We start from the raw sequence: 23,094 nt of genomic DNA, 5'->3' as shown, positions 1-23,094 counted from the left end.
AACAAGAAATCTTGCTACAAAGGAGAGTACAAGAAGAGAACCCAACTTTCTTCCCAAATCAATCTCCTAGTGATGACTACAGCTGAATCACTATGGACTCACTGCCTGGGACAGAGCCTGGATCATTACAGACCCGAAACTACCACTAGACAAATATGTATGTCGATCAAATGTGTGGCTATCATTTCCACTCCTGTAAAATGAGTAATATCAACTACCTGGTCACTGTAAGAGTAGAGATGTGTAACTGAATTTAAAATTTAGATAGTAATTGTTTTTAATAATACTAACCATCAAGCTAAATGAAATAATTACAGCTCTTATATCCAGATATGCTCTCAGGCTAGTTTACAATATACTCTCTTCTAAAGAACCATCAATAAATAATACAGAAAAGCACTGTTTATTTTAAATTATTTTATTTTTTCATCATTTTCTAACACAGAGAGTTAGAAAAATGAATTTTGGCACCGGGAATAAGAACTTTCTTCAAGTTTAACCTTTAAATTAAAAACAGTAGCTATAATAAAGATATTTAAACCTCTTTCAGAATATTGAAAGCTGAAATAAAAATTTGGGCTGTGGAGATTTTTTACATGTGGGGTAGAGGAAAAGCAATAAAAATGACCAAGGAATGATAAAATTATGGTGAAGTAAAGAAAGGAACCCCCAGTGGGAAAAAAAGAGAACAACTCGGAGTAAAAGCGAAGAAACAAGGCTCAAAACCCATTTTCCTGATATAAAATTCAAGTAGTTAAGAAGTTTTTAAAAACACTGTAAAATGTACTACTAATCTCAATGAAACTGTTGTATCCTTACTAGTTTCTAGAATTAGCAGGGGAGAAAGAATAGAAGGAAACAAACTTCCTGCTTGACATAAGGACACTTGGAGTTAAGCACTTTGCAAAGCAGAAAGATGTGAGCTTCCCCTGAGAGCTTGCCCTGGAGGAACGCAGGGGTCCACTGTCCAATCGAAAGCAAGAACCGCCTCACGTGCTACGTATACTTCCAATGGATATGCTCCCATTGGCGGTCTGCACTAGGTTTCTTGAAGAAAACCTCTGTGCAATATTTTCTTTGGATTTTCTTCCTAATTACTGAGAAACAGACCTACACAGAGGTCGACATGGCTTAAAAATTACATGTAAATTCAGTAATCCAGATTTCCAGACTTGCTGATTTTCATTTATATCGACATTCTATACTTCTTCACAATGATAAATAAAATCTCAGGTTTTTCTTAAATAAGAAAATATTACTAGGCTTATTATCATTCATGCCTTTGTACCTAAACATTTTATAACTTGTCATTACCTCCAGAGACAGTTAAAGCATAGAAATAAATACCGACTTTCATTTTTTTTTTTCCTTTCTTCTTCAACCTGTGTTTTAAGGCTCAGAGCAGACATCAAACAATTTCATATAAAAAGTTTTCAAATGTTTGGCCCAAAGTGAAGTTGTTCTGTTGACATTATTTAAATATTCCTCTCATCTTCTCAAGCACAACTTCAAAGACATGTTCGTGCCAGTCATCTCAAAGAACAATTGAGTCTGAGTAGAGTAAATAACTCAGGGATCTATAAATGACACTGCAATGTATCTTGTTCCATTTTTAACAGGAAGTCCTTCATGCAAATGTGTAAGTCTCCCAGGATGCATAAAGCTCCAGCCTTTCCGTGGGGATTCAATGGAGCAATTATACCTTAGAAATTTGCATCCACCTCCCTGAAAAAGATAAACACAAATATGTCAATGTAACAGTTCACATTTTTAATCAGTAGCAATATTCAAACCATGCCATCTAAATAGCAAATGAAAAACAAATTTCAGCAGAGCCTTCCCCATAATGCAGAATTTCAGGAAATTTTCAATATGTTTATCATAATTACCTGAAAATCCTCTCCTACATTATTGAGAGCAATGTTGATGGTAAATGTTGAGGCATCATGATGGGGACGGAGTGAACGCTGTCTTTCAGGTGAGTACTTTACTACAAAATTCAGCAGTGCAAATCCCTAGGAAAGTAACACAGTAGAATTGTTAACAATGCAAAGTCAGAAGAGCATATTCGTGTGGGAACTGGTAGGTTGTAGGCATGAGGAACAGGACAACTACCTTTGTGTAATAGCCTGCAAAGACCTTCAGCGTAACTGGAGCAATGAACTCGCGGATAAAGTGAAGCCAAACATTCTCCAGATCAATTTGCTTCATATGAATATCATCAGTTGGGACATTTTCATAACCACCAGATATACGGCTATCCTACAAATACACATTAATGCATCAAGACAATTTATATTGATATTATCTGGGTATTTTTTTTTTAGTCAGAATCATAATGCATAATAAAATAAACAGTTATTTGATTATGGCGTGCTGTTTTAGTTAAAAGATCAAGACCATTTAAATAACAGAATTTTGCACATGACATATGTCAATGGTGAAACGAGCTTCAGTTAGAAAACACTTAGCTACTTACTGTAAATATGAGTTTCAATATCACTATAAAATTGATAAAATGGACTCCCTAAATTCTCACACACATACCCCTGAAATTAATGTTTTATAATCACCATCAGGGTAAATTCCACTGATGTGCTCTTTGAATCAGAAGCCCTGCAAACCTTGCTTTAATTTGGTGAAATCCAAGTCTTTCAACAATTATTTACCAGCACACCGCCACCTCTAGACTTTGGAGTTCTTCCTCATATTTTGAAAGCTACACAGCTGTGAGCCAAGTGAGGCAAATGCAGGAAGAGTCAAACTATCCCACAACAACTCCACTGTAAGGTTTAGGAGCAGTAAGGTTAGGGCTGTCTGTCCCTGTGGCTTCTTAGAGACACATGGGATCAATGCTGGTGTGACTGCCTGGCAAGTTTCCTACCCGGATGTAAATAAAAAGCAGAATTACAGATTTCACAGTACCATCTCTCTCTCTCTCACACACACACACACACACACACACACACACACACACACAAAATCATGCTGACACTGGATGTTTTCCTAGCATTTTCACTACAGTGCACCGGGAAAATGAGCACAGGGAATAAAAACTGTCCTTGGAAAAGAACGGTGATCGGTGAAGACTGTGCTTCCTAATCAATTCCAGTCCAGGGGCCCTGATCCCTCATGGCCAGTGTAATTACTCTCATACATGAGAAAGGAACCCAGGTACAGAGGGATTTAAAACAATCAGCAACCAAGAAAATTAGACTAAAGCTTTTTTGATGGCCAATTCATTTAGATCACAGTCTGAGATATGTAACAACAACAACAAAAAGGTACATGTCCTCTGAAATCTCTGAATATCGGCCCCTCCCCTCCTCATTTTACTCCTTTCTGTAAAGTTACAACTCACGTGATGCTTTCCCCCGGACCACTTGCCATAATGCTCCATTTCTTCGACCAATTCATCACAGGCTCTTTCAGAAAATATGGGAAACCAAAAGACATCTGGACAAGGCTGTAAAACAGTGCCACCATTAGAAGACAGAGCAATATCAGTAATAGCACTGTCTCTCATATATATATATATTGAATATACACACACACACATATTAAAATCTTCACTAGAAAATCATTTTATCACAGTTAATTGCTAGTGTATTTTTCTTCCTCTTGGTACATAAAGCAATGGTGTAATACAGACACGATGAAAGATCTTTCTCAAAATCGAATCTGAGTGACAGTTTTGAACCCTGAAATATAGTGCATTTTTAATAAGTCTTTCTATGTAAAGACTGTTTAAGAAAGTGTCTTCCAGAGATAAACTTCAACTGTGCCACTTTCTATCAACAGTCCCCCAGCTCCTGAGGCTCGAGGGAGCACCAGTACTTAGCATGTCTGTGTTTTTCAAGAGTGAGCTTTTAAGGCTAGGCTCCATTAAAAACATAAAAGCTGTAAGTAAACCTCATGCATTGTACCTAAACAACAATTTTCCATATTTAAAATTCCTGCTAGTGTAGTAAAATCAGATTTTGTTGAAATTATAGGAAAACCACTCTACACATTACAATTATTAGTACAAACCTGCTCAACTATATTTTCAGTGAAAATCTTTGAATAATCACGATTTATATATTTTTCCTTCCAGTCCTAAAAAAAAGCACAATAAACAAATAACTTTTCCATAAATAAGTATATACATTATAGAAATCATTCAAGTAACCTATAAAGAGCTGTGTATTGGACAAAATAATAATTCTCACAAGCTGGCTTATATTTCAATTTTTAAAGAAAGTCTTTTATCTATAAAGTTTGATGTCTCAGGTTATTAAAACTGAATAATATTATAATGTATAGATTTATATACAATATTTAAGAAGATATACAAGCGAAATTAAGCATGTGGTGTTTAAACATAAAAAATAGAGCTGGGAATGTAGCTCAGAGTGTTAAGGGTAGAAAAGCTCCCTGCTTAGGTATAGCCCTCACATTCCAGTTAGGCTGGGTCATCCTTTTAAATTTGTTGATGTTAAAGTCCCTAATGTTTTATATTGGGCGCTAACACTAACTCTTTATTTGAAAACATCTTTCCAATCATTGAGTCAATTATGATCTCATTTATCTTTTAAAAACTCTGAAAATGGGGAAATCACTAAGTGTTCTGCCACAGAACATCTCCAGACTAAAGTAACTCTGAAAGAATGACCAAAGCCATGGAAGGTAAACAGAGCCTATTCAGCTCATCACTTTCCCTGGAACCTCTCAAGAGCACCAAGTTCCTACAGGAATATATACAATGCAGGATACGATCTAAGAGCTCACCTGGAAGCTGATAGCCAAGTAATTCTACCCCTCAGAACACTCAAAAATTCAGAACCCAAGTTAAATGTGTAGATTCTCCCCTCTCCCTAAAAAAGAAAACCATTTCCAGTTTTCCTTTATTAAAGATGAAAATATGCAGGTAAAATGGGACAAAGTATTTTAAAATACCAAAATGCCAAAAAAAAAAAAAAAAAAAGAAAAAGAAAAGGCGCACTCTTCTTTTATCTAACAGAGGATTCTGTATTCAATGTCGCTCTTTCTGGAATCCTGTTATTTTTGTAAAATCGAAGACTACTCTCATCAGGTGTCCTGCTTCTTTGTAATTCAAAACCCACTGTTGGCAAGGGGAAGAGAAGAGATTTTAAGAAGGCAACCGAAATGACTACTCAAGAAAGCTTTCTCAAGGGATAAATGTGCCAACCATACTGCAGAAAGGGGTCCCGATAATTCAAATCCAAGGGCTATTACCATCTGACTCAAATTTCTTCAACTTAAGAACATGTTTCTTTATACGGGAGAAAGCTTTACTCTGCATTGTGTTTTGGCTATCTTCAGTATATATTTACAAAATCGTCATTAACACTTTAGTAAGTCGAAAAACAATGGGTATTTTTCCAAACTAACTTCTCAATATATCTTGTGTATGTGAGGGTTGAGGGTGGGGGTAGCTGGGGATGAACCTAATGCATTTTTCATGCAGGGAGATTTTTATCCCCAAACCATATCTTTAGTAACTGAGGTCTCCCCCCCCCCTTTAGAAGATATGTACGTGATTCTTTTTTTTTTTTTTTCTTCTAAAACTATGGTTAAGAACTGGATGGTACTTTTAAATATAGAAAGTAGGAATTTTGGGAGAAAGCAAAGAAACTGAATTTTCCTTTTCTTTAAGGTAATATGTGTCTTAATTTTAAAAAGTTCTTGATCAAGTTTAGAACTATTGCACATCATAAAATACAATTATTTGTACTCATTTAGAAACATTTATGTGCTAATGTTATTACTCAATTTATATCCACTTAGAGCGACAGGAAGATAAACAAAGGGAGCTGAACATGAACATACCACAGGGTTTTCAAAAATCTGCCAGAGGTCATTGTTGAAATGGGAGGTATTGTAATTTGCAGTTGACAATAGCCGTCCAAATTCATGTCTGTTGGAAATGTACATAAACATACCCTATGTACCAAAAACAGCAGTATTACTCTCAAAGTACAGGACATTTAATCATGGAAAAAATATAGAGAATGCATTAACTTTTATATTCAATTCATAAATATGCATTTTAATTTTTTCATAAAACGTGTATCATTTTAAAATAAATAAAAATCATTAGAAACCCAGAAAACACACCAAACTAACAGTACTTATGGTCAACTGAGAAGAGGGGGAGTGGGCTGCTTTGTCACTTTCTTAAGGACCCTAGAGACAGACAGGAACAAAAACCCTGTTTGAAAGCAGAAATATTTTTCAGACATGCACGGGCAATGACATGCATCTTCTTTTCGGCTTCTTTTCCTTTCAAAGAAATGCATATTTTATGAGAACTCAAGATATCAGAAGGACTTCCTCGGTGCTTCATATTCCTCTGTTGTATTGTTTCAGACCCAGCACAATGCTCTAGGCATCTTAAGGCAGTTAAGAGGGAAGTCTCTTGTTCTTCCCTAAACCAAACAAATGTGGCGGATACCAAGGATGTCTCTTTGTACCTGTTCTTGTTGGTGAAAAGATCAGTGGCAAGCAAACACATCAGAACGTGCTAAAACCTCATCTCTAATGGAGGTGGACTTTATACCTACTCCCTTCTCCTTTCCTCAGCACCCCAAAACCCTACAACATTGAGTAAAAGTATCTGAGGTTATTTCTCTCACCTGCTAATTATAAAATGTAAATGACTTCAATGACCCAAGAGCTGACCATCAAGCAACACTCCTGCAAAATCCCACAGCACACATACGGACAGATAAGGAGCCTATGAGTACCAACATTTTACCCATCAATGCAAAGGCGGCTCGCTCTTAAGGATACTTAACTGCCACTCAACACAGCACATCTAGCATAATTACATAAAGAAAAATGAATAAAAATAAATAAAAATGACACCTTTGGGGGGCTGAGCATTTGGAATGTTTCCGGAGTAGGGGAGTCTTTTTCCCTTTGTAAGGTCTAAAATGAAGAGAAGCATTGGGTCAGTTGATCTGCACACCTATTTGCCAGGCATGGTGGTAAATGAACACAGCGGCTCTGATAAAAAGCTGACATTGTGAAATGTCCTCCCTAGACAACATGCAAAAGAGGCGAAGCTTGCAGTGCACACAAAGACCGTCCAGCCTTCCCACTGTCTCACTGTAACTTGCTGGTGAAACACGTATTCAAGCTCATTCCTTAGCACTTCATTAGGTACATCGCTGAGACAAAGGGAAAAAATGAGTAACAGAGGCCATTCCGGATGCGCTGTTGAGTGAAGTCAGCCAAACATGAGCACAAATACAACCACAGGTACTGGGGGTGTTCAGAGAGGATGCACAGGTACACAGGCAGTACACAGGCAATACACACACTGGAACGACACATGCCTTGTTAAAACTAAGAAAAAACACTTGCCAACTTTTCTGATATTCCTAAGGCTATGACTGCTTATATAAATTAAGAAATAACATAATATCTGAAACAGAAAATCTTAAAATATGTTTTCTGAATTAAAACATATTTTGTGTATTTTGAAAAATTATTTTCTATAAGCATTTATGTTTTATTGTAAAAGTACATTTCTAAAACACTAATGTATCATCAGTTTTTCATACAGATTAAATATACTATTTCCCTAGTTAAGGGAGCCTGCCTTGTAAGAGTGTACCATCAATAATAGTATAGGGTACACTTAGAAAAAGGTCACTTATTTCACAAAATTATATGCTTACTAAGTGTGTAAAGAACATTTCATTCAAACTAACATTAACTAAACTCGATTTCTTAGTACAGAATTCCAGATGTGAGTAAAGGTATATTCTTAAAGGAACAAAGCTTATTCTTAATTCTGTCTTTATTAAAATCTTATGTGGCTTGTAAGTCAGGCCTATGCTAACATTTAAAAACTATGCTACAAATGTTCACAAATTATTCTCCAAAAAATAAAGAACCAAAAAAATTGGCTAGTATTTACAAATAAGGACGAAAAAGGGCATCCAAATACAGTGACACACGGACTGGAAAAGCAAGCCATCGTGTCGAATGTTCAAGCAAGCCGCAGCTTACCATTTCTCTAGCATTTCGGCAAAGAGCCATATCAGGATCCAATTTATCACGGACAAAATAGTTCCTTTCACTCATCTCTGATCGGAGTGTCTTTCCTTGAATTAAGTACACATTAGCCATGTATGGGACATTCCAAATTCCTCTGAAAGTAAAAGATATATTCCAAAAATACCATACATACAAACAATGTGCTTCATGCTTACATTTTAAAATAAATGCTTTGTGTAGGTTTAAGATATATATACTATTCTGTCATAAATCATGGTATTTGACGAATGTGAAGTGTTTTGGTATACACACATCCTAGTGAGGGTTAGGAGAAGTTCTTATCTTCCGACACTTTAATTTAGGCTGCATCTAGCTGGGGGGCTCTCCTGCCACCGCTGCTGCAGTTAGGTCATGGTTGTCTACTGTACAGAAGCTTTTCTGTCTAATCACAAACCACTGATAGCAAAAGCAATGACACTGATCCAGAGGTGCTTGGGCCCTAGCTGGCATAGCTCCCTAGAGTAGACACCAGTGCTAACTGCATTAGAAACTCAAATCAGCCAGAGAAGTATTTATACTACAGAACTTTGTAATCACTACAAGTGCGGGGATTCCTCCAACCACACAAAAAATAAAAAAATAAAAAGTAATAAAGAAAAGTTATATTCCCATAAAATTCACTGAACTATGTTCAATCTGTGTGGAGAAAGGGGAAGAGGTGAGGAAATACAGCTGAAGTGTAGGTATTGACATACAATTCTCTCTCTTCATCAACCCCACTCCCATTCTGAGAGGACTCCTTCTATTTGGGAGATACCAACCTGGAGGCCTGTGTCTGTCACTTTAGAAAATAGAATGGGAAAATCTCGACCAAGGAAATGTACAAGGGCATAATTTTATGTTACTTAGATGAGAAAATATCAAAAATCAAAAGGCCTTTAGACCTATATAATTTGTCAGGTAAATTCAAACATTAATCATGATGGAATACATGATGCTTCTTTCCAAGGGTACAAATGCAGGTGCACACACACATGGCATCAGCTGTCACTCTCTCATCTGGTTGACTAACTGACCAAGGTCCCTACCATCTTTATTCTGTGGATAAGTCAGGCAGGAAATCACTGTGTACAAAACAACAGTGCCTTACTACAATAAATGTGAATGCATGCTCTGTATTTGACAACCTTCATTTCCATCCAACCCATGGAAAATATCACATATATGGCTTATGTAAGTCACTTTAGAGTGTATAAAAGTAGTTGAAATAACAAAGAATTGTCTTAATACTAATTTCTTACCTACCATGCTAGCAGCTAACAACAACAACAAAACTGTAGTGGGTAGCCATTCCAGCTTTGATCTGGAAATTCCAACCCCCAAGGCGGGGCAAAGGGAGGCGCCGACCTGAGATCTGGATGGGCCAGCGCACGCTCTCTGTTCCTGGACCCTAGACAGTGGAGGTTGACCGAGCAGAGTTCCAGAGAACACCACTGAACTTCGATACACCTTCCCCAGACCCTACAACCTACTTTTCCCCTTTTTTTAAGTTTCCCACTAAATAAATCTTTCTTTTAACTACGTGGAGTGGCCATAATAATTTCACTAATACAAAACCTTTACGATAGCTGCATCATTCAGATGTAAAACTCCTATGGCAATCCTTATTTTCAGAAGGAAAGCACCCCTCCCCCACCATCCACCATTTCAAGAAAAGTATAAGGTATTTAACCTAAGGGCACCTCTTTCTAGATGCCACAGTACATTCCACTTTTTAACTGAGCAGGTGAGTTGGATAATTAAGACAAAGTGTGCTAATCTGCATCTGGAAAAAAGAGCAACATTCTTGCCTAGTATTTCTTTAACAGAATTCATTTGGTATTTGACTGATGGATATTTTTTATTTGGAAAATATCAATTATCATCTAGGAAGTAAATATTCTTTGTACACATGCCTTGTTGCACATGTATTTTTTCAACATCTAAAAGATGGAAATCAACTGTCAGTGAAATTTCCCATCTTTATCTGTATATAACTCGCTACTCCACACAGAGATGAGAAAACAAACTAAAAGCTACACCTCCAACAACAAAACACCGCATGCAACTGGGAATGCTGGGAAGTTCTGGTTTTCTGTATTAGTATTCCTGTATTTATAAATTTTAAAGGCAATCAAGACAACTTCATTGGAGCTATTAAATGAATTAGCTAAATTCAACTGTCTTTCCCAACTTTCAGGAAAGAGCTAGCTCTACTCCTCTCTACCACTAGATGGGCACCTATGGCAATCAAGTATCACACAGCAATGAGGTTGCCCCATTAATGATAAAGAATACTTTTTAACTTAAAAAAAATATATATTATATATGTATATATACTGTTTTTATATAACTATTTCAGTATTGTGATCTCCAAGCTCTCAAATTCACACTAAGTAAATGAAGGGAGATAAAAATGATTACCAAGTAATATTAATAAGAGCAGATCTTTACAATTCTGTTCATGAAAAGATTAAATCAGGTAACTCACACTCTGTTCCCCTGAACAATATCCACGTAATCTTCAGAGCGAGCATAGTACCCATCAGGGCTCAGTGCTCCCCAGAAGTTGGACCACAACTTTCCATGACGTGTCACAAGAGGAGCAATGATCTTCCTAAGAAAGGGAAACCGACATCATTACTAATCATTAAATTATCAGAGGTGTACATTTTGCAACACACATAACACAGTGAAATTCATTTAATATATTATTTGTGTATGTGTATATATAAATGTATATATGTACGTATATACATATATAATACATATTACACAAAATTTTAAAAAATCCCGACATCTTTCTTCAATGAATACACGGAAAATTTTCAAATATACTAATTAAAAGGAGCAACAAAAGGGGAAAATTTATTGAAAATATTAACAAAATATTAAGATAACTTTTTAACAATACATTAGTTACATCCTATGAGAGTCAAACTAAATTATTTCATTGTATTTAAATTAAATTCAAGTAAAACTGGCAAACTGAACACTCTCTACAGTATTAAGGTAGCCAGTGAATATTTGTTGAATGAAAAACAACACATGCAGATGGGCTGAGACATTGAAGAGGCAATGTTCCTAAAACAAATCTTAATCATTTTACCATCTGTCTCCAGTATTTTATGACTTTTTAAACTGGGTTGTAGTTGTAAGCTGGCCTGGTAGCAATGGATACGTCAGCCTTTACTTCAGAAAACAAAACAGAGCTGCTTGTCTGGAACTGAAAGTCCTCAGGAAACTAGAGTTTAAATTGACTTGGTACCCTGATGGTGCTGAGACGGGACTTTGAGAGGTCACCAATGCATCTCGGTTTTAATTTCAGAGAAGTTCAGAGACTCATTTCCTCCCTCGCTCTCCGCTCTTATAGCTTCATCTTGTCCCTCCTCCCCTCACAATATGGCCAAGAACGTTACAAGGCAGGCAGGCAGCCCTACAGCAGCCCTGTATGCGATGCCAAACCACCCAGTCTCCAAGTCTATGAGTCAAATGAACTTCTGTTTATACTTCACCCAGTTGGTGGCTTTTTGTTAGAGCCATAGCAAACAGAGTAAGAGACTGTGACAATAGTCTGTTTTAATAACTGCTTGGAAAGTGGTCCTGTTTATACTAACACAGTACAGATTTGAAATGTCATGCTTTCCCTTGGGAAATCCTATTTATAATATCAATCTTTTCCAAATGAGTAAAAAGTCTGATGTTCCTCCATAATTACTTTGATATTGCAGTGGCACCTTACAATTTAAGAAAAGCTCATAATTCTTCCAAAATGCTTATGGACTCAACATTTTCCACAAAGAATCCTGATTCAAAATGCCTAACACTTATGAAGATGAGCTGGTCTCCTTGTACATATACAAAAGTAAGATAAATATATAAAAGATTATATATCAAGGCTAGAGAGATTGCTCAGTGATTAAGAGCACCGGCTCCTTATCCAAAGGACCCAGGTTCAGTTCCCAGAACCCACATGTCAGCTGATAGCCTCTTCAAGTCTCTAAGCAACAAGACACACACACACACATGTGGTACCCAGACATACACGCAGAACAAGTACTTACACACATAAAAAATTAACTTAAAAAATATATGCCCACAAAGCTATTTTTTTTTAACTTTGCCATTTACCAAACATCGGCCAGAAGCACGTGGATTTGTATTGTGGAATAACTATAGCACTAGAAATAAAGGTATAAATTAGTTTTACAGGTATTCAGGGAATGATGGTTCAATGTCCATAGCTGACATCAAGTATTTTGACAATTAAGACAAAAACAAAAAACCCTTAAAATTTATAACCTCAGTGTCTCCTGGAGCAGCATTACAAACTTCCTATATATGTTACTTAGCATAGTGAAGTCATACTAACATTTTAGCTTCTACATTTTCTCTTTACTTGGAGACACAGTTGTGTTAATATAGACAAACAGCACATGCGAGCTATGGGGAGCGGTGAATAGCAACAGCATCGGTAGCAGCTGTAGTATGACAAGTAGGACTACGAGTCTTGTAACTAGATATCCATAATGTCTTCATTCCATTCAGTGTGAGTCAGTGAGAAGAGCGGCTCAGTTACAGTCGGTACACCAATAAATGCAGTCACAGCTGGCTGTGAAATGATCAGTGTATCTGAAATGTCTGATTCGAGAGCTAGAACTCTGAAATAACTGATGTTTTATGAAGGTCTATCTATGAAAATATGAATGAAATATCTATGAAAATACCTATGGATGATAAAAAATGTAAATTACTAGTATCAGAAACAATAACATAATTGAACTTAGCTTTAAATAGAAAATTAGACCAAATACCACTAACAGCCACAGTCTGACAGTAAGTATTACTGAATGCTTTCATTTCTAAGACTGCTAATGGAATACTTAGTCCTGGGAGCTTACAAAGTGTAGTAGATAGTTGAATGGGACCTACCTCCATTGATTACACAGGCAGTGGGCCCACACAGATGTGGGAAATAATCATATTACTAATGAATTCATGTTAAATCTTAGTACCTGTTTTGTTCAATCAAAAGTTTCAAAGTTCTCGGGTTTGTCAAAACAACATCAGCATCCACACTAAAGTAGTAATCACACTTTTCATCCTGACGGCAGAAATCCCTGATGTTGAGAAGGAAAATAAAATAAGTATTAAGATAAAATTTCCTTTTTGGAAATATTAGCATAAAGCAAACATAAGTAGGAATATTCTGATGTATTTTCCAATCAAAACAGCCTTGATATTGAAAATGACTAATTCATCAACACATATATCTGTAGGTAGAGATTACTACAATTTTAGGCCAAATAAGATATATATTTGACGTCACTAAATATTTTAAGGCATAAAAACATTTAGTAGCCACGAGGATGGCTCAGTATATAATAGTGGTTGCTGTGCAAGGGTAAGAACTTATGGCCCAAATCCATGTAAAAAGACAAGCATGGCCTGTCACCCTAGTACTTCAGGGACTCAAACAGAGGAGGTGGCTAGGACTAGCTGGTTTCCAGCCTGGCTCCAGGGAAGTGAGAGATGCTATCTCAGGGGAAAAGGTGGATCTTGATAAATAAGGACATCTGATACCCTGCTCTGGCTTTTGCATGCATGATAGGTGCACACTAACACCACACACACAGAACACCTGGTAACAATGGGAATTTGTGAAACTTAGGCTTTCTGAAAGAAAAAATAATTTACCCCAATTTATTTATATTCTATATTACTTTTTACATGCAAACAGATCGGATACACAAAGTGAAATACTATATCACCAATAATTCAGATTTTTAGGGGGTTGGGGTTGCGTGTGTGTGTGTGTGTGTGTGTTGATAAGATTAATCCTAGCCTTATACATGCTAAGACACCAACAACTTTGTTTGAAAAGCATTACAGAGATAAAGTTAAAGGCTCCTTAAGTATTAACATTTTACACTTGATTCCATAGAGTGCTTTTTAAGACAGTTATGTCTTGCCTGATCACTAAAAATGTTTTTCCAGGAGAGACTGCAGTGTTTTCAACAGGAAACCAAGGACTAAGCCACTGATGATACTATGAAACCCTCCACATGCTATGGCTTCTGCATTTAGGATTCTCTTGCCTGCTTCATCTTCCCAGCCTCACAGCTGGACCCCCTGGCCACTTTCTTCTCTTAAGTACATTTTTTTTCAAACTAGCTACCAAGCAGAACAGTTGATGGGAAAACTTACAACAGTTATTCAAACCATCAGAGAGAGTAAGTCCTGAATGGGGATTCAAGGGATTGCCCAATGAATTGAGTTAGGGCATTTCGGACTATTCTAAAGCCCTTCCCAAGAAGAAACCCTGGCTGTGAGATGGACTTGCACAGCACAAGGCATGAGTCAGCAACAGACAAGAATGTCTCCTGATAAGAAGGCACAGAATCCTTGCCTTCTTACAAGCAGCTCTCAAAAAGCGGTCAGAGCTTCAGCTTGGCGTTCACTAAGACACAACTGTTCAGTGAGGAGACTTTTACAAGCACTCTATTGGAAATATTAAAGGAATTCTATACTCTCTGAGTATAGAATATTAGTGATGTTAAGCAGGAACATACATATTCCCCAAGGAGCTTTACTACACAGCCGTTGGATGGTGAATTTAGATGTAAGTCATTCACTATTAGTCATAATATTCATTTATGTTTTGTTTAAATCTTTATCTGAAGTTAATTCATAAGGTGATTAAATATTTTGACTCGGTTTAAAGAAAAATATAAGTAACTTCCATGGCCACTCCTGTGTATACCCACCCAGAACTGACTCCTGTGTCTGCATGGTTGGCCTACACATGCAAAGAGGTGCCTTGCAACTTTAATAGAATAATTTGGGGGATTTTTTTCCTTAAAGTTCATCTACCAGAATAACAATTCAATATATATTATTCAGACATACATTCCCATGTTCCTGGCTTCCGCTTGACTTAGATTTTCTTCTGGTCCCACTATTTTTATAGTATTGATTTCATGCTTAGCTTTATCAAAAAATACTTTGATGTCCTTTTCATGATAAACTTCCTGTAACAGATTTTAAATATAAAAGTTAGAGAGGAAACAGACAACCTGAATTGTTCATAAAGACAATGCTTCATACTCAAAATATAAGTTATATAATTCGGTTATTGAATTACAGAAAACGCACTTAACCATCACTTGAAAAATCACACACAAAAAAAACATAAAATAGGTTGATATCAATATCCAAAAGGATAAATTGCTTCAAAATGATTTCAGTGCCTGCTCATAGGTCAAGTTCCACAATAATACTTAAATCCTAGTCATTAAAAATAATTCTAGCTGAAAGGGAAAAAATCCTGCTGCCTAAGAATCTTAGATATTTGCCATAAAAATCCAGAAGAGAGGCTTATAAATGTAACAGATATTAGTCTGTGAAAAATAAAATATAACAATAATTTTTGAAGCCAAAGAGTGCAATTAATGACCACATACAAAACTGTCTTTAGACAAAAAGAGACTAACAAATTCATATTGACAGACAGCAAGCAATGTAAAATCACTGATTTAGGAGGACTCGTGACTCAGCTGTATTGATGTTCAAGCGGCTTCCCTCTCCAGCAGCAGTGTTCTATATGCATCCTATCTCACTCTGCCTTCTCAAAAGTGCTGTCACAGCAGGGTAAGGTCAGCTATCACATGAGGCTGCATGACACAGCCTTCAACAGAATGCTAAAAACTGACGTGAAGGAATTTAAGGCCATTTGAAAGCAAGTACAAGGTCAACACAAAGCACAATAACACTAATATAAAAACTGTCTGTGTTAAGTATCTATGTTATGATTATTTTTGGACAGCAAATGTCTGAAATAAACTCTTTGAGCTTACTAAAGGTAGGTTTCTGAAATTTTAAAATAGTCTCTGGAAAAAAATGATTATAAGACACCCCAAAAAATAATAGTTAAACAAAAACCTATCACCACAAAGTAGAAAACAGCATGCTTCGGGGCTATCAACTTTTTCTCTATGGAGTAAGAACTAACTTTCAACAGAAAGAAATAAGACAAATACTGACAGAAATGACTATGTTTAAATTATATGTCTGGGAGGATCTGAATGTCTTACAAAAATAACAGTATCGAGTTTCTCTGGTGAGAGGCATGCCGCTTGGAGACGGATGGAAGCAGAGTTCTGGAGTCATGTCCATTCTAAAGCTATAGTATTATTGCTACAAATATTGTCAATGGCCAGTCTATAAAAGAAAGTGCCAAAGTCACCCCAATGCAAAGGAACACAGGCTCTTCTGCACATCCTCATAAATTATGCTGACAAGCTATGTGAACATGGCTGATATGCAGCCATTTTGATCTATAGAAACTGCCAATTTCATGTGGTTCAGCCTAATATTAGATTAAACTTTCAATTCTTCACACATAATAGAAGTAAAATATTCCACTTGGTTTTTAGGGACAGGAGGAGTTGCTTCAAAAACAAACTCTCACGTTCAACACTCAAGACTGAAATACTTACTTTATTATGAATAAAGAGTTTCAATGCTTCTTTGGGATAATCCAGTGTTAACAGTAAGTCCAGGAATCGAGGTAGAAAAGGGGTTGGTTGTTCAATAAAAACACCTATTGTTACTTTTGGATGGACCTATGTTTTGCAGCAAACACAAAAGGAAAATAATTATGATCAGTATGATTTTAAAATCTATTCAAATCTTAACCAGTACCACGGGGGGGGGGGGGGCACAAACAACAACAAAATAAAACCAAGAAACACAAGACTTTCCTGTCGGCATATACTCACTAGACTTGCACCAACCACTGACGGTCCTCTAACACAGCAAGTCAATATCTAGGAAGCCAGTCACAGTGATTCTACTGAACTACCTCTCGTTCCTGTGACTTGGACTTATAACTTAAAGAAAGGTATTATCCTATTCACCATATGGGTGACACAGGACACAGCCTACAGAAGTGACCCACTTCCTTTGGGGCTTCTCTGAAAGAAGCCGAATGCTGTTTTGAAAAATTCTATTAAAAAAAAAATCAGTTCTAGGTCAGGGATGCTGCTTACTGGTAGAGTGCCCACCTATCCCTGGGCATGGAGAAAGAGGAGACAGGGAGAAAGGAAAAGAGAAAAGGAGGGGTATGGAGAGGAAGAGGGAAGAGGAGGAGGAATGATCTCATCTTATTAACATAACAGGCTTTGCTGCTTTTACTTTTTTTTTTGGCATGTTATTTTATATAAGGAAAACTACTTTCACTAATATATTATCTTAATGCAAACATTTTTATATGTTTTCTGAAATCTACTTTAAGCATGTATTAGGTGTAGTTTCTTTCATTTATTCTTTTATATGAAAACATCTGTAATACACATTAACTATGGCAGTCCATCATCTTCTCTTACGGGTTTAATTCAAATATCCTAACAGCCTTAGAAGTTAGCCATCCCACATTTATATACAAGCAAGATAAAACTCAGAGTCGGAATATAGAGCCATTGCATGGTTCTGTTTTAAGTTTTTAAATAGTGACAACAGGAGTTAAATATCTATTAAACTAATTTAAATATTAAATTAAAAACGTATCTAAAATATACATGTGGAGGGCCAGCAAGACGACTCAGGTGGTAAGGTGTTTGCCACCAAGCTTGTCTAGCTGACCCAGGCCTCCCGTAGTAAAAGAAGGAAACCAACTCTAATGAGCTGTCCTCTGGCCTCCACATGTGCAGCAGAATGTGCACACTAACTGTACACAAACACATGCACACACATAGCATAAATGAATAAAAATCTAATTTTACCCAGTAAGAAACTGCAAGGACCCACATCTAAACATATGCTGTATCTGGGATCTTAACTCCTACAAATATTTCATTTCTATGTCACGATTGCATGATCACTATGTTTTAAAAACTACAGTCTTTTATTATATTTAGGAATAAATCATTTTCCCTTTGTAGAACATTTTAATAAGTTTAAAGTCAAATGCAGTTGCAAACCAAATTATTAACATGCAAAAAAACATTATTTATATGAATAAAAACCTCAACACTAACATTTTACCCTTGAACCAGAAAGTTTAAATTAGAAGGGAAAATCCAAACAGAAGGAATTGATTCTCCTTCCAGAGGACAACACCATTTTCTGCAAAAAACATCAAGACAAGTGTTTAAACATATCCATGGTGTGGATTCATTCAGAACTGCTCTGGTCCTCTTTCCAGATAGGAAACATTTAGTTTGTTGCTTCAAAGTCTGGCCAAAAAACCTTACTTTCAAGTGACATAGAGCTCTATTCAGAAGGTACCAAATGTAGACAATTTACTTTTGATCCTCCCTTCAGGCAGCGAGGAGAAATCAAGCATTTGTTTTGGGAGTTCCAGGGCTCTGTGCTGTGGGACCCTGCTGCCACTCCACAGCAGAGACAGTCACGCGTCTGGGGACTTTCTTTTTACCAGTGCTGCTCTGACTTCCCTGGCACGCTGTAGGTGTTCAGTACCCTTACGGCAAATGAGGTCAACTGTCAGCTGTTAGTGCTTTCAAAACAATTCAAAAGGCAAGCTTTCTAGATTCTAAGACACTGTACTTTTTCATTATAAAGCCATTATCAAATATACAATGGAAACTATACAACAATCTGCCTTTTTCCTGAGTCACATTTCATGACAATGTAGATTTTTGATACAAGTTCATACAAATGAATTCCACTTACATCTACTGCAGACAAGTCAATTGTGTCAAAGTCACAAAGAGTGCAGCCTTTTTCCTGTGTCCATGAATTGGGAACATAGTTTCCAAAGTAATTCAGGAGAATCTAATAAGTGCAAGAAAAACAGATGAACAGAAGCAGTCCTTACCCACCACGTTCTCACTATATAATCACACAGCTGCACAGAATTCTGTCTGTACCTGGTACAATCCCCTAATCACACCAACATATACACATTAAACAAAGCTTTCTTCAGATGACGAATCATTAAGTGCTACAAACTATGTCTAGAAATGTCCAAGTTATTATAAAAGATGCAGCAGGTCATAGTATTTGATATAATTTGATGTAAGGAATAATACTAGAAGTTACCATTGTTAAAAAAAGAGGGCCAAACAAACTTTTAAAGGAGCAAACAAGCCATTTAGACAAACCACCATGAGTTCTGTGTGCAGTGATGAGATAAATATGTTTAAATGTCCAGCACAGACATGTGCAGTAAATGGGGAAGGGGTAACGGGATCTCTCACCAACACATCACACAAAACAAAGAGTGAGGCTGCTTCATCACCAAAGAACATTAAGGTATTTCTGGAGACACATTATGTCAGCCAGGCTTTGGGGTGCTGCTCAGAGGACAGACGCAGCAAGGGATTAATACAGTCACTCCACAAACCAAGGAGAAGCTAAAGTGTAGGCTGCTTACCCACCTGACAGGGTACCTCCTCCCTGACCGGACCCCCTCTTCTAAGCATCTACTGGGATTCATTTCATTTTGTAAAAAACTGATTTTATGTTCTGAAGGGTAGCCAGTGACAGAAGGAAGAAGGCACAAGAAACAAGTATACTATGCGCCCTCAAAATACCTCGAAACTCTCTGAAATCGGGACACTGCAGAAGATACTCATTCTCCAGATGTATTTGTAACGAAGTTACTACATGCTTTGCGATTTTGATACCACACAGTGTCCGTTGTAAATTAACATAAGCATTGTAAGAACACACCTCAAATCCTCACTATGCTTATATAATTATGTTATTTGCTTGTTTGTCTCTGTTTTTGTTTTGAGACAGGGTTTCTCTGTATAGTCTTGGATATCCTGGAACTCACTTGTGTAGACCATGCTGCCCTGGAACTTGGAGAGATCCACTTGCCTCTGTCTCCTCAAGTGCTGGGATTAAAGGCTTGTGTTACCATCGCCGGCTAATCATGTTTTTGTTTGTTTGTTTTAACATGGTAAAAGTAAGACAGTCAAGCCGGGCGGTAGTGGCGCACGCCTTTAATCCCAGCACTCGGGAGGCAGAGCCAGGCGGATCTCTGTGAGTTCGAGGCCAGCCTGGGCTACCAAGTGAGTCCCAGGAAAGGCGCAAAGCTACACAGAGAAACCCTGTCTCGAAAAACCAAAAAAAAAAAGTAAGACAGTCAAAAGAAATAGTCAAACATATTAAAGACAGCAGTGTGAGCACGTAAAGAAGTGCTTCCAAGGTATTTGCAGCTTCTTAAGCCCCTAAAGTACAGCACAGATGAGGGTCCTCAGCCAGCCATTTTACCAGAGTCCTTCCTCAGGTCTCTCCGAGTATTTCAACTGCACTGAAGATACTGAAATCAGTGAGCTCGGCATTAGGACAGGAAAGCCTTGGTGCTGCCTAAATGCTATAGAAGCGGATACGATGAACCTCTGCAAACCTGAGACCTGGACAAACGTCACCAGGGCACTTGCTTTGGATGATATGGTAACTCAGAAGTCAGAAACCATATGATCATGAGAGTCATTATGACATTTCAAGAGTCAGTATGGCTGGGCATGGTCAGGTATGCCTTTAATCCTTGAACTCCAGAAGGAGAAGCAGATGATATCTTTGAATTCCAAGTCAGCCTGGTCTACAAGGTGATTGCCATGCTAACCAGGACTACACAGCGGCACCTTCTCAAAAGGGGTAGGGAGCAATGGTAGCTTTTAAAATGCGTAATAAAAACAGACACAGAAAGTACTTCTGATTGTCAAATAACAAATGAGCATTGAAATAAAACAGTTATATAAAAATGTGCCCCTTAATACATGTTACTTTGAAAGGACAGGAAAAATGCAAAGTACAAAACACATAATCTTCATTAAAAGATCCTTGAAAATAATTTTTAAAAGGAAGTATAAGCCCCTGAAATTAAAAATCCTCGCAACATACCAGAACTGACACCTTTCCCACTTAGAAATAATATAAAAATTTAATATTTATGCCATGAGTTAGCCTACTCGATTCCCTGTATGAATATGGAAATAGCCAATAGTCCTAAGGGGTAAAGCACCAAGGGGCATAGCTTTCAGCTTTCAGAACTGAAGTCTGTGTTTGTAACTTTCCACCTTCTGCCCTTTGTATCAGGGGTAATTAAGATATTGGGAAACAGTACTTTTGATGGGAAATGTCCTTGTATTTGTCATCCCATGGCAGAGATTACTCATCCCCTCCCAATTCCCATACAGCAGGGCATCTGTTTTCCTCATAACGTTTCTGCTGGCCGCCATGGAAGGTGTGGAAAGTGGCTTATGGGGCGAGGCTGCCTTGGGCTTCTGGGCACAGGGTGCCAGTACTTTCCTAAGTCCTCTTCAAAGCACTTCCAAATATGATGTCATCTGCCCTCACAGAGAGCCTACCCCCCCACTCCGTCTAGCCATCAGTCAAGGTCACAGTGGCTAAGCACTATCATTTTAGGGCATGGATTAAGGTCACTGTTTTTATTATGGATCAAATTAGTTGAAGAAATTATTTCTTTTCATGTGTAACACAGGTGGTTATTCTAGGCTCTCTGAGCAATTAGAGGAATAAGGCTTGCTCTCCAGCCCTCTGGCCTTTATTGTTCCTAGAACAGTAGACACTGAAGTGAAGTATCTACCTACAGAATAAAAGGTCATACTGTTGCTCAGAGAAAATCCTGTTTATTTTAAATCAGATGCTACCCTGCAGAAAAGACAAAGTAAATAAACTGTTCACACTCAAGTTTTCCAAGTGTTTTAAAGGGATGATGACCCTCCCATGTTGCTCCACAGTCCGACCCTGAGACACAGATAATCAACTAAGGGCACAGGTACTCACTTTGGTGGGTCCGTTTCCGTTAATTACCACTGGCAGTGTTTCATAAAACGTATTCTTCACTCTGCTTTTAGCATTTTCAAATTTTAAAACCACTTCATCTAGGTTCAAAGGAGAAAAGTTTGTGTTAACTTCAAACATTTGTAGGTCTAATGGATTTCCAAGACACACAATCACAGTTTTCAGTGCATAGAAACTATTTTCCCCAAGTCAGTAGTTTTCAAAATTGAAGGACAGTGTGGACAGACACAGGCTGACTTCTAACCAAATGCCTGAGCACTAAGCCAGGTTGTCGAGTGCTTTGCTGGTCCCTGACCTGTTTTTTAGCAGTGTGACACCAGCTGGATATACTATCACAACTTATCTACCTGTAGTGGACCCAGACTGGCCTTGAAGGTTTATTCTAGAAACAGCAAGCAATGTGTGTATGGTGAAGGTGCATTGCCCAGCATAAGCAAGACTTTCACAGTTGACTGGCCATCTGATAGATGTACAGCTCTCAACTGGCCTTCTGTGACAGTCCAGAAAGACAGAGGATCACGAGAGGTGTTGTGTTTGTATATCTGGTTCCTGTCCTCACAGTTTTATTTTTATTTGTTTTTTGTTTTTGTTTTTGTTTTTCAGAGCTGAGGACTGAACCCAGGACCTTGCGCTGGCTAGGCAAGCGCTCTATCACTGAGCTAAATCCCCAACCCTCCTCACAGTTTTAAACACTACATGCCTTCTATTCCAAGAATCTAATCACTCTATGGACAGCACCATGAACTATATAGAACTATAACATATACTTAATTCTAAATAAATAATAATATCAAGGATACTCACAAGTATGTACATGGACAATCTGTGCAGATGTACTCACATATGCAGGGATGTACATGTCTGTGTGTATACTCACAAGTATGTACGTGTGTGCACAAGTTCTGTTTGAATAACCGAAAGTGTGTAGTTGTGTGCATACACTGTACATTTACTCATTAGTATGCAGGTGTATTCACATGTTCTTTGAGCCAGGACTTAAAAATGTGCAGGGGTATATACATGCTATGTGTGTACTCATGTGCACATACACTTTGCACGTGAACTCACAAGTATGCAAACATGCTTGTTTGTGTATTCACAAGTGTACATGTGTGCCCATATGCTCCGTGAGAGCATACTCATATAGGTACTGGTATGTACACATGCTTTGTGAGTGTACTCACATATGCAGGTGTGTGTACACTTTGTGCATATACTCAAAAGTGTGCAGGTGTTATGTGCACATAC

At 37.5% G+C, this 23,094-nt stretch overlaps 1 protein-coding gene across 2 annotated transcripts in view; it reads right to left on the bottom strand.

Annotated features, from left to right (window-relative positions):
- Nucleotides 1–1,090: 1,090 nt before the first annotated feature.
- The window catches only part of Plod2 (procollagen-lysine,2-oxoglutarate 5-dioxygenase 2), a 70,774-nt gene continuing 48,770 nt past the window's right edge, over nt 1,091–23,094 (bottom strand). Inside the window, exons 7-20 of one of the 2 annotated variants that reach the window (XM_028865988.2) lie at nt 21,829–21,926; nt 18,742–18,843; nt 16,548–16,673; nt 14,959–15,080; nt 13,065–13,169; nt 10,541–10,666; nt 8,023–8,164; nt 6,871–6,933; nt 5,833–5,946; nt 4,033–4,098; nt 3,362–3,466; nt 2,116–2,262; nt 1,890–2,015; nt 1,091–1,725 (exon numbers count right to left, since the gene is read on the bottom strand). In XM_028865988.2, coding sequence (XP_028721821.1) covers nt 1,570–1,725; nt 1,890–2,015; nt 2,116–2,262; nt 3,362–3,466; nt 4,033–4,098; nt 5,833–5,946; nt 6,871–6,933; nt 8,023–8,164; nt 10,541–10,666; nt 13,065–13,169; nt 14,959–15,080; nt 16,548–16,673; nt 18,742–18,843; nt 21,829–21,926 — 1,598 coding nt within the window. In that variant the 3' untranslated portion in view covers nt 1,091–1,569. The remainder of the gene's footprint in view (nt 1,726–1,889; nt 2,016–2,115; nt 2,263–3,361; nt 3,467–4,032; nt 4,099–5,832; nt 5,947–6,870; nt 6,934–8,022; nt 8,165–10,540; nt 10,667–13,064; nt 13,170–14,958; nt 15,081–16,547; nt 16,674–18,741; nt 18,844–21,828; nt 21,927–23,094) is intronic. The other variant, XM_028865989.2, reaches the window with a different exon arrangement.

The sequence above is a fragment of the Peromyscus leucopus genome, chromosome 7, assembly GCF_004664715.2.
Source record: "Peromyscus leucopus breed LL Stock chromosome 7, UCI_PerLeu_2.1, whole genome shotgun sequence".
Taxonomy (NCBI): domain Eukaryota; kingdom Metazoa; phylum Chordata; class Mammalia; order Rodentia; family Cricetidae; genus Peromyscus; species Peromyscus leucopus.
The sequence above is the reverse complement of the archived record's forward strand: the minus strand, read 5'-3'. Positions and strand labels throughout refer to the sequence as shown.